The 10,624-nt window shown below is 42.5% G+C and overlaps 1 protein-coding gene across 1 annotated transcript in view; it reads left to right on the top strand.

The window, feature by feature from the left end:
• wdr59 (WD repeat domain 59) overlaps positions 1 to 10,420 on the top strand; it is a 168,670-nt gene extending 158,250 nt beyond the window's left edge. The window contains exons 17-20 of the mRNA XM_037694860.1: positions 2,610 to 2,685; positions 2,768 to 2,888; positions 9,914 to 10,056; positions 10,185 to 10,420. Of these exons, the coding sequence (XP_037550788.1) occupies positions 2,610 to 2,685; positions 2,768 to 2,888; positions 9,914 to 10,056; positions 10,185 to 10,420 (576 nt within the window). The remainder of the gene's footprint in view (positions 1 to 2,609; positions 2,686 to 2,767; positions 2,889 to 9,913; positions 10,057 to 10,184) is intronic.
• The last annotated feature ends 204 nt before the right edge of the window (positions 10,421 to 10,624 follow it).

The following is a 10,624-nucleotide window of genomic DNA, read 5'->3' as shown; positions in this document are numbered from 1 at the left end:
TCCTAGGATCATTCAGGCACACAAACTTCTCCACCACGATAAGGTGGCGATTCAAGGAGAAGATGGTATTTTTCATATGTTGAATTTAGTTGATTCTCTTAGTTGTTACCTTGCTGCTGAATGTTCAACTCAACAAGATTCCAGATTTGAGTGGATGAATTATTTGAGATTTAGAGAAAAGTGTTGTGTTCCTTTGTGATGGACAGCTTGTTTGTGAGACAGTATGGACACACTGTCCCTGCGTCTCTCATGTGTCATAAATCCAACAAGGTACCTTTCAAAAATGTGACTTTGCTTTCAAAAAGTTAAAGTAGTTCTGTCTAGACAGATCCAGTCCTCTTTTTTCCCATGTTCTTTTAAATGATCCAGATGTTCCTGTAATATTTTAAAGTTGTCTGGATCAGCAGATCTCCACACTTGCTGAAGGTTGTTCAAATTGTTAGGTTTAAACAAATGAACACGGACACAATAGAGTGAGATTTTTCTTTGCAAAGGGAAGAGTAGCCAAAGGCGTCTTTTCTCCAGACTCTCTTCCACTTGCTCATTCCCTTTAGCCTTTTTATTAAATTCAAACAATGGTGGGTGTGATCGTATAGAGCAGGTTGTTAACATGTTTTTTTTAGCAATAAGTTGCAGTCTGTTTCTGAGGGAAGGGCAGACTGGAACAACAAGTTTTTGCAAGCTTGGTAGATGGTTAAAGTTTGTAAAACATCTATTCTGGGTTTTTCCACTGAAGAGGACATGAAAATAAAATTATCATAAGACAAAATCACACAAGTAAACTCGTGAAGAAAACCAAGAGTAAAACATAAAATAATTAAAAGAATAATATAATATGATGCTGTGAGCCTCTCTTGCATTTCTTCCTATCCATAATTATGGACTGTTTTGATCAGTCGGTCCCTCAACTCAATTTACAACATTTCTTCGAAGAGAAGACAGGCTTTAGGTGAGCCGATTTGCCCTGTTGGCACACACACAGCTGGATATCTCATCGACTGGAAGACTTGATGATGTGTCTATCTCTGCTGCCATCTGTGGATTTTAAGGACGCATATTTAATTGGATTTTCGATAACTGGTTCTTGCTTTTTTGGATGCGGCTGGTGGCTGGTTTTATCTACAATCAAGGAAGTCGTCAGCAGCAAATTTGGACCCGATCACGCTGCTTGCCTTTATGATGGCTTGGTTCGTGTCTCGAGTACCCGGACTCAAATGCTTTGGGCTGAATGGATCAGATCTTGGGGATTTTACTCAGTCATGTTCCATTGGTGTGGCCATGTATTTTGGACAATTTGGAACGGAGTGGACCAACACAGACTCAAGGCAGATGTCATTAAGTTCTGCCTGTCCCCAAAACAACTGTGTGTTTATCTAAATTTGGTTCCCTTGGCTGGTCTTCAAGGCCATCTTATCTGAATTCGCCTGAAGAAAATGTGATCTGACGCTCACCACCCCCTCCCTGAGGAATTTCCAACTGATAACCAGAGGAAACCAGCTGAATAAACTTTGTGTCATCATTTCAGGACTCTTGGATTCTCAGACGTTATTCTTGGCCATTCCTCGACATACCTCGAGAATGTTTATGGATCTTGCCGGAGGACATTGACTGATTATCTTATCAGAACTCTTACAGTGACCTGGAGAACATCTATAAGCGTTGTTGACCGCTCTCGTCTCCGTTTGCAGAATGTCTACGTCACTATGTGCTGTTTGTGCGGGGTGTTTTTTTAATATTAGAGGGGTTTTTTCTCAGGCAAGAAAAAAAAAGTCTGATAGGAATTTTTTTCGCCTCCAACACTTACATGTGTCCAGTTAACCACTGTTTTTGTCTGTCCAAACAGGTCTCACTTGTAAATGAGTCTTTGAGGCTCAATGTGATTTATCTGTTTAAATAAAGGTTGAATGAATGAAAAAAAGAATAATATAATTAAAAGAACGACTGTTCTAACATTTCCCTCCTGTTGATCATTTTATGGAATGTGAAGACATCAGTCCAGCATCATTTGTTTACACACTTTCAATGCAGACATCATTAACACATTTACAGTTTGGAAATTTGTTGGTATTCATCAACATTGTGTCTCCGAGGGCTAAGACGTTAATAAGCAACATCAACATCTTGGTAGGGACGGCTTTGAGAATACATCTGTAGTTGGGTGAAAGTGTTAGCAACAGTTTTCTGTATCAGAGATTTAAAACAAGGAATAACACAAGTCATAAAATCACAAAGCATTATAAGAACTGCTACTATAGGAGCAAAAATCTTTAGAAGTAACTGCCACCAGGTACCAGACGTAAACCAAGAAAGAAAATCGAAACTGGAAGACGTGGAAGTTGCATCTTTGGCCATTGCATCTCTCAGTGCTGTCATGTTGGCTAAAATCAGCATCAGTTTATTATGGACATTGTTTCAATGGAAAAGCCTTGGAACCGTACCGAGCCGAGTCAAACCATGCTGAAGAGGAGCTGTGGAAAAGGGGCATACGACCACTTAAGTGATTTACAAGAGACCTCAGGCTATTTTGAAGATAAACTATTAGAAACTTAAGTGCTGAGTGGGAACTTTCTGAACACAATGGTTCTATCATGTTTGTGTTATTGTCTCAGCCCAGCTACACATCCAGCTCCATCACCTCGGGCTCCTGCTCCAGCACCTCAGACTCCACCAGCACCTGGACCACAGGTCAGATTCTGAAGCACCTCACTCTGGCTGTGTCTGGACACTTCAGCTTTCTGACAAACTCTTTATTTTTTCTTGTTTTCAGTCAAAGACTCTGAGCACGCCATCCCCTGGGGTGAACCCTCCCCTGACGACTATCGTTATGGCAACCAAGGCTACACTGATCCTCGGGAACGGGAACGAGAGCTGCATGACATGAATAAGAGGTCCAAAGCAGTTCATCATAAATAACACAGATGGTTATTGCAGCCAGGTCCAGTCTTTCCTGTGATGTGAGCATGGTTTCCATGGAAACAATATAGCTTTTGATTGGCACCTTGATGAGCCAATAGGAGCTTCCACGTGGTCTCTACAGAAAGTCAGTTGGTTCTTTAAGCAAAGGAAAATTTCTGGACTAGGACTAGGTCAGACATCAGACTGGAGTTCTGTTTTTTTAAACTCACCATCTCCAGTAGGAACTTCCTGATCAAGCTGTTTTGTGCGTTGTCGTCAGAAACGATTCCACTTGAGGAAAGTGCTCTTTCTTTGTAGCATAAAGTTGTGTTGTGTCTGTTTACACTCCAGCCTTCATGTTTCTGTGATGGATCGCCTTGTCAGCTCAGCTGTGGTTTAGCGTCAGTGTTTACGAGTCACGTCAGCGCCGTGTCACATGACTGACAGCTCAGCAGCAGCAGTACAAAAGACATGGGAGAAAAGGAAAAGAGAAAAGTGATGAGTTGTGTATGACTGGATGACTTGCTCATTTTTTATAGTCTTGACAGCAGCAAAAACCACAACTGGCGCTCGGGCACCTTCAGTTTAAATGCAGTGTGGGGATTGATGGCACAGAGGTTAGAGAACATGGGCCTGTGATCGGAAAGTCGCAGGTTCAACTCCCAGTACTGTCAACATCAAAATGTTGGTTGAAAAGGTGAAACACCCACACCTTCCTCCACCCTCATTTGCCCCACTCTGGGCCCTTGAGCAAGGCCCTTAACCCCCACCATTTGCTCCCAAGCAGGTCTCTCTTGAAAATGAGTTGTCGTAACTCAATGAGACTACCTGTATAAATAACGGATACATTTTTTTTAAAGTATGCAGGTGGATTTGCTCCTCTGTTTTCTAAAGTGGAGTGAAAACTTGTACTTGAGCTTACCCCTCCCCTTATTTTTTGGTGAGGGGATTTAAAAACATGTTATTACTCCCAGCAAAAACACAAAAGCATGTATGGTTCATTGCTTCTAATTACTTCTAATCTCCGGAAATGGCCCAGTGGCTGCCAGAATAGCCCTGTGCTAAACAATAATAATGTAAAATAATACGGTGTATTAAACAGCAGCCTGAACATTTTATTTTTGTTTAACATTTTATTTATACAGGTAGTCTCACTAAGTCACAAGAACTCATTTTCAAGAGAGACCTGTTTGGGAGCAGATGGTGGGGGTTGAGGCCCTTGCTCAAGGGCTGAGAGTGGGGAAATTGAAAGTGGAGGCAGGTGTGGGTGTTTCACCTTTTCCACCCACATTTTGATGTGGTCAGTTTGGGGAGTTGATCCTGCGGCTTTCCGATCATAAGCCCATTTTCTCTAACCTCTGTGTCACCACTCCCCAGGAAGTCATGAGTCTGAGTCAACATGAGTCTGTTGTGAGCAGATGGGAATGAATATAGCAGCTTAATGAGAACGAGCATCAATGTGTGGCATGGAGGCTGCACAGCTGCAGAAAGAAAAGCTTTGCAGAGAGTGGTGAAGGCTGCACAGAAATCTGTTGGAGTCAGTCTCCCCACCATCACAGACATCTACACCTCCAGATGCAGGAAGAGGGCCACCTGCATCATGAAGGACCCCACCCACCCAGCACACACACTTTTTGCCCCACTCCCCTCAGGAAGGAGGTTAAGGAGCATTCAGTGTAGAACCACTAGACTGAGGAACAGCTTCTACCCTGAGGCTGTTAGACTCATGAATCTCTAACTAGAATAATCACTGTGAAAAACCATATCATGTTGCTGCTGATCTGTTTCATGTTGCTGCTGATCTGTTTCAATGTTGATGTGTTCATGCGTGCACATCTGCTCACAGACTCATGTTCATGTTTGTGGTGATGTTCAATGTTTTATGTTATGAGTGCTTAGTGTATATTTAGTTGATGTTTTTCTTAGTTCATATCTTAGATGTTATTACTGTTTTTCTTATACATTTTATTGTTGGATGTAACTGGGACCCTGTGTACATAATTTCGCTCCACCACATGTACCACATGAGGTGCGAATGACAATAAAGAAACTCTGACTCTGACTCTGACTCTGACTTAAAGGTAAGAAATCAGCAGCCTGGATAATCAGCAGTACAGATAAAGTGACAAATCTCCAATTAAAGTGGCATTAAAGTAATTTTTCACAGTGTTTTTTTGGTTAGATATTCATGAGTCTAACAGCCTCAGGGTAGAAGCTGTTCCTCAGTCTAGTGGTTCTACACTTAATGCTCCTTAACCTTCTTCCTGAGGGGCGCGGGGCAAAAAGTGTGTGTGCTGGGTGAGTGGGGTCCTTCATGATGGACCCCACTCTATCATGTGGAGATGATGCAGATTCCAGATGCAGGAATTTACACTTCCTGCATCTGGAAGTGTAAATATCTGTGATGGTGGGGAGACTGACTCCAACAGACTTCTGTGCAGCCTTCACCACTCTCTGCAAAGCTATTTTTTTCTGCAGCTGTGCAGCCTTCATGCCACACGTTGATGCTGGAGCACAGGATGCTCTCCACTGCACACCTGTAGAAGGAGGTGAGGACTGAGCTTCCCAGACCAGCTCGTCTCAGCCGTCTGAGGAAGTAGAGTCTCTGATGAGCTTTCTTGATCAGGCTGGTGGTGTTGTTGCTCCAGCTGAGGTTATTGTTCAGGTGTACACCCAAGTACTTGTAGCTGGAGACCACTTCCACCGCAGATCCTCCTATGTTCAGTGGGAGGTAGGTGTGTTTGCTCTTTCTGAAATCCACGACCATCTCTTTCGTCTTCTTCACATTGATGTGAAGGTTGTTCTTCCTACACCAGCTCTCCAGGTGTTCCACCTTCTGCCTGTTGCTGGACTCATCGTTGTTTGTGATGCATCCCACCACCGCTGTATCATCTGCAAACTTTACAATGTGACAGCCTGGATGTGTAGGTGCACAGTCATACGTGAGCAGAGTGAACAGGAGAGGGCTCAGCACAAATTCCTGAGGGAGCCAGTGCTGAGGGTTATGGTGGAGAAGGAGAAGTTATGGATCCTCACACACTGCAATCTGTTTGTTAAGAAGTCTAGGACCCAGTTGCAAATGGAGGGGCTTAGTCCTAGTGTGAATAGTTTGTCCATCAGGGTTTGGGGGATCATGGTGTTGAAGGCGGATGTGAAGTCTACAAAGAGCATACGGACGTAAGAGTTTTTCTGCTCCAGGTGGTTGAGTGCAGTGTGGACCACAGAGGAGATGGCATCCTCTGCTGATCAATTCTTGCGGTATGCATACTGGTGAGGGTCCTTGTTGATGTTGATGGTTGTTTTGATGTGAGTCATGACCAGTTTCTCGAAGCATTTAGCACCTATTGGGTTGAGGGCTACTGGCCTCTATTGGCTCCATCTTATATTACAGATCTTATTGTTCCATATTTTCCTAACAGAGCACTTCAGCTAAGGTCAAGCTGAGGAATTTCTCTTCAGATGCCGAGATGAGTCTGATGCTGAGTGGTCTATTTGGGTCTTCAAAGTGGGCATAAATGGTGAGGGTTGTGTCAGGAAGGGCATCCGATGTAAAATCATTTTGCCAAAACTAACGTGAGTTCATCCAAAACACACCATACCAGATCGGTCGAGGCCCGAGTGAACAGCGACCACCACTTGTGCTGTTGACAAACAGGGTGTCGGCAGAAATTGTGCTACTATTAGTCGAAGACCACGAGGAGAGAAAAGTGTCAGGAGACAGAGGGAAAAGAGGAAAGTCAAGAATGTAGGACTGAGGGTTGAAGCTCTAAATGTGGGGACAATGACAGGCAAAGGTAGAGAGCTGGCTGACATGATGCAGAGAAGGAAGGTAGATGTTTTATGTGTCCAAGAGACCAAGTGGAAAGGCAGCAAGGCTCAGAGCATTGGAGCAGGGTTCAAACTGTTTTACCACGGTGTGGATAAAGAGAAATGAAGTAGGAATGGTCCTGAAAGAGGAGTTAGCAAAGGCTATGAAATCTTGCATAAATGTGAATTCTTAGTTTTCAATTTTCAATAAATTTGCAAAAATCTAAAAGAAAACAATAGATTTGCACAGTCATAAATGGGTATTGTGTGTAGATTTTGATGAAAGAGATTAATTTTATACAAAATGGAATAAGGCTGTAACGTAACTCAGTGGGCTCAGTGGGCAGCATGATTGCTCAGTGGTTAGCACTGTTGCCTCACAGCAAGAAGGTCCTGGGTTCCATCCCCAGTTGGACCTGGGGTCTTTCTGTGTGGAGTTTGCATGTTCTTCTCGTGCTTGTGTGGGTTTTCTCCGGGTACTCCGGTTTCCTCCCACAGAACAAAAACATGCATATTGGTCTGCCTTCAGGCCCAGGCCTCCCTTGCAAAAGAGATCTGTTATCTCAATGGGCAATTGCCTGATTAAATAAAGGTTAATTAATAATAATAATAATAATAATAACAAAATGTGGAAAGAGTGAAGCACTATGAATACTTTCTAGATGCACCGTACATCACCTGATGCTTTCATTCCCTGTTTTTTATGCAAGGTGTTTATGTCATGTTGGCAAATTATTACATGAATCACTGATTTTAATTCAGTTCAAGTCAATTTTATTGTCCTTCACATTCACGTGGTACATGAGGTGGAACAAAATTATGTACTCAGGGTTCCAGTTACACCCAAGAATAGCAAAAATATAAAGTATAAAAAGAAACTGTATACAAGTATCTCAGATATACACTAGGATATACGTCAAACGGCATGCCAAAAGACCTAAGATATATACGCCAAACACTAATAATGCAAAAGCTTCCAGGAAATAATCACTGACTGCACATCTTCAACTGACAAACTTTTGGAGTTGACCCAATGGTCTTAGCAAATAACTGGCTCCAAGTCTGAGCAAAGGGTTGGTGTGGTAGTAGCTGAGCTATTCCCAACAAGCAATCTGTTGTTTTCATTGTGGATTTTTCAAAGTTTGACCAAAATGAGTACAACATTGGCCATTCTGCAAACAATACCTAGTACAATGTGACAAGTAACAAGTAAGTGACAAGTAAACCGGTACTTTCCTGTTACATACCTCCTGAGTACCACATATGTATGGAATGGATTATGGATCCATTATTATAGGTTATAGATTGATTGCAAAGAGCTGAAGTCGTAGCATTTTGGTAAAACTTTCTAAATACCAACGATGAACGATGCCACCAAATATCAGTGTACAGGTGCTGATCATAAAATTAGAATATCGTGAAAAGTTGATTTATTTTAGTAATTCCATTCAAAAAGTGAAACCTGTATATTCTATTCATTCATTACACACAGACTGATCAGACTGATATATTTCAAATGTTTTTCTTTTAATGTTGACGATTATAACTGACAACTAATGAAAATCCCAAATTCAGTATCTCAGAGAATTAGAATATTACTTAAGACCAATGAAAAAAAAAAATTTAGAAGTGTTGGTCAACTGAAAAGTATGAACATGAAAAATATGAGCATGTACAGCACTCAATACTTAATTGGGGATCCTTTTGTCTGGGTTACTGCAGCAATGCGGCGTGGCATGGAGTCTATCAGTCTGTGGCACTGCTCAGGTGTTATGAGAGCCCAGGTTACGCTGATAGTGGCCTTCAGTTCTTCTGAATTGTTTGGTCTGGTGTATCACATCATCTTCCTCTTCACAATACTCCATAGATTTTCTAAGGGGTTACGGTCAGGTGAGTTTGCTGGACAATTAAGAACAGGATACCATGGTCCTTAAACCAGGTACTGGTAGCTTTGGCACTGTGTGCAGGTGCCAAGTCCTGTTGGAAAATTAAATCCGCATCTCCAAAAAGCTGGTCAACAGCAGGAAGTGCTCTAAAACTTCTTGGTAGACGGCTGCATTGACCTTGGACCTTAGAAAACACAGTGGACCAACACCAGCAGATGACATGGCACCCCAAACCATCACTGACTGTGGAAATTTAACACTGGACCTCAAGCAACATGGATTCTGTGCCTCTCCTCTTCCTCCAAACTCTGGGACCTTGATTTTCAAAGGAAATGCAAAATTTACTTTCATCAGAGAACTTAACTTTGTACCACTCAGCAGCAGTCCCAGGCGAGACGCTTCTGATGCTGTCTCTTGTTCAAGAGTGGCTTGATGCAAGGAATGCGACAGCTGAACCCCTTGTCTTGCATACGTCTGAGCGTGGTGGTTCTTGAAGTGCGGACAAAAGTGCCCTGAGACAATTTTTTGTGATTTTGCGCTATTTAAATAAACAGAATTGAATTGAATTGACTCCAGCTGCAGTCCACAATTTGTGAATCTCCCCCACATTTTGGATTTTTTTCTTGTTTGTTTTCACAATCCTCTCCAGGGTGTGGTTATCCCTATTGCTTGTACACTTTTTTTCTACCACATCTTTCCCTTCCCTTAGCCTCTCTATTAAATGTGCTTGGACACAGAGCTCTGTGAACAGCCAGCCTCTTTAGCAATAACCTTTCGTGTCTTGCCCTCCTTGTGCAAGGCGCCATTGGTCGTATTATGCACAACTGTCAAGTCAGCAGTCTTCTCCATGATTGTGTAGCCTATAGAACTAGACTGAGAGACCATTTAAAGGCCTTTGCAGGTGTTTTGAGTTAATTAGCTGATTAGAGTGTGGCACCAGGTGTCTTAAATATTGAACCTTTTCACAATATTCTAATTTTCTGAGATACTGAATTTGGGGTTTTCATTAGTTGTCAGTTATAATCATCAACATTAAAAGAAATAAACATTTTAAATATATCAGTCTGTGTGTAATGAATGAATAGAATATACAAGTTTCACTTTTGAATGGAATTACTGAAATAAATTAACTTTTTCATAATATTCTAATTTTATGAGCAGCACCTGTACAACTAAAATTGTGGCATGAAAAGTTTCCATTAAGAAATGCTAGACCTTGATTTTTACACTGTGAAGCAAATCTTCATTCAGCTCTTTACATGAAGACTTGCTTTGTTTTGTGGATTCAGTTTTTCTAAAGGCTGATGTCACTTCCTCCTGTGCAGGCTGCTGGACCCAGCCAACACGCTGCAATTTGATGACTTTAAGAAGTGTTACGGAGAGATCTTATACCGCTGGGACCTGAGAGACAAGAGAGCAGATGTCCTCAAGTTCACATCCAGCCCTCCAGAACCACACAAAGGGATCGGTATGTTCCCCTGAGAACCTTCCCTGTAGGACAGGAAGCTCTCCTCAGCAGATGTTCTAAATAGTCTACCCCTCGATCATGGAGAGTTGTGTTGAAGTGGACCAATCCGCTGTGTGTTGTCTCTGCAGAGTTTGGTGTATACTGCTGTCATTGTCGCAGTCAGGCCCGTGGGACGCAGTGCGCTGTCTGCAAGCGTTTGACCTTCCAGTGTGCCGTCTGCCACGTGGCCGTCCGAGGCTCGTCCAACTTCTGCCTGAGCTGCGGCCATGGAGGACACACCAATCACATGATGGACTGGTTCCGACGGCAGGACGAGTGTCCAGCTGGCTGTGGCTGTCAGTGCCTGCTGCAGAGCACGTTCTGATGCTGAGGTACGAGATGATCGATCCCATCCAGAATATACACAGAAATTACTCATATAAAGTGGAAATATATGGATGAAGGACAACTAAAAGTTAATTTTACACTTAATTCCTTCAAAATGTATCTTCTTCTTCTGTTGTCTGTTCCCTCTTTAGGGGTCACCACAGTGAGTCAACCTCGTCCATATTATTAAGTCCTCTGCATC

Source organism: Nematolebias whitei, chromosome 2 (genome assembly GCF_014905685.2).
Source record: "Nematolebias whitei isolate Nwh7 chromosome 2, NemWhi1, whole genome shotgun sequence".
Classification (NCBI taxonomy): domain Eukaryota; kingdom Metazoa; phylum Chordata; class Actinopteri; order Cyprinodontiformes; family Rivulidae; genus Nematolebias; species Nematolebias whitei.
The sequence above is the reverse complement of the archived record's forward strand: the minus strand, read 5'-3'. Positions and strand labels throughout refer to the sequence as shown.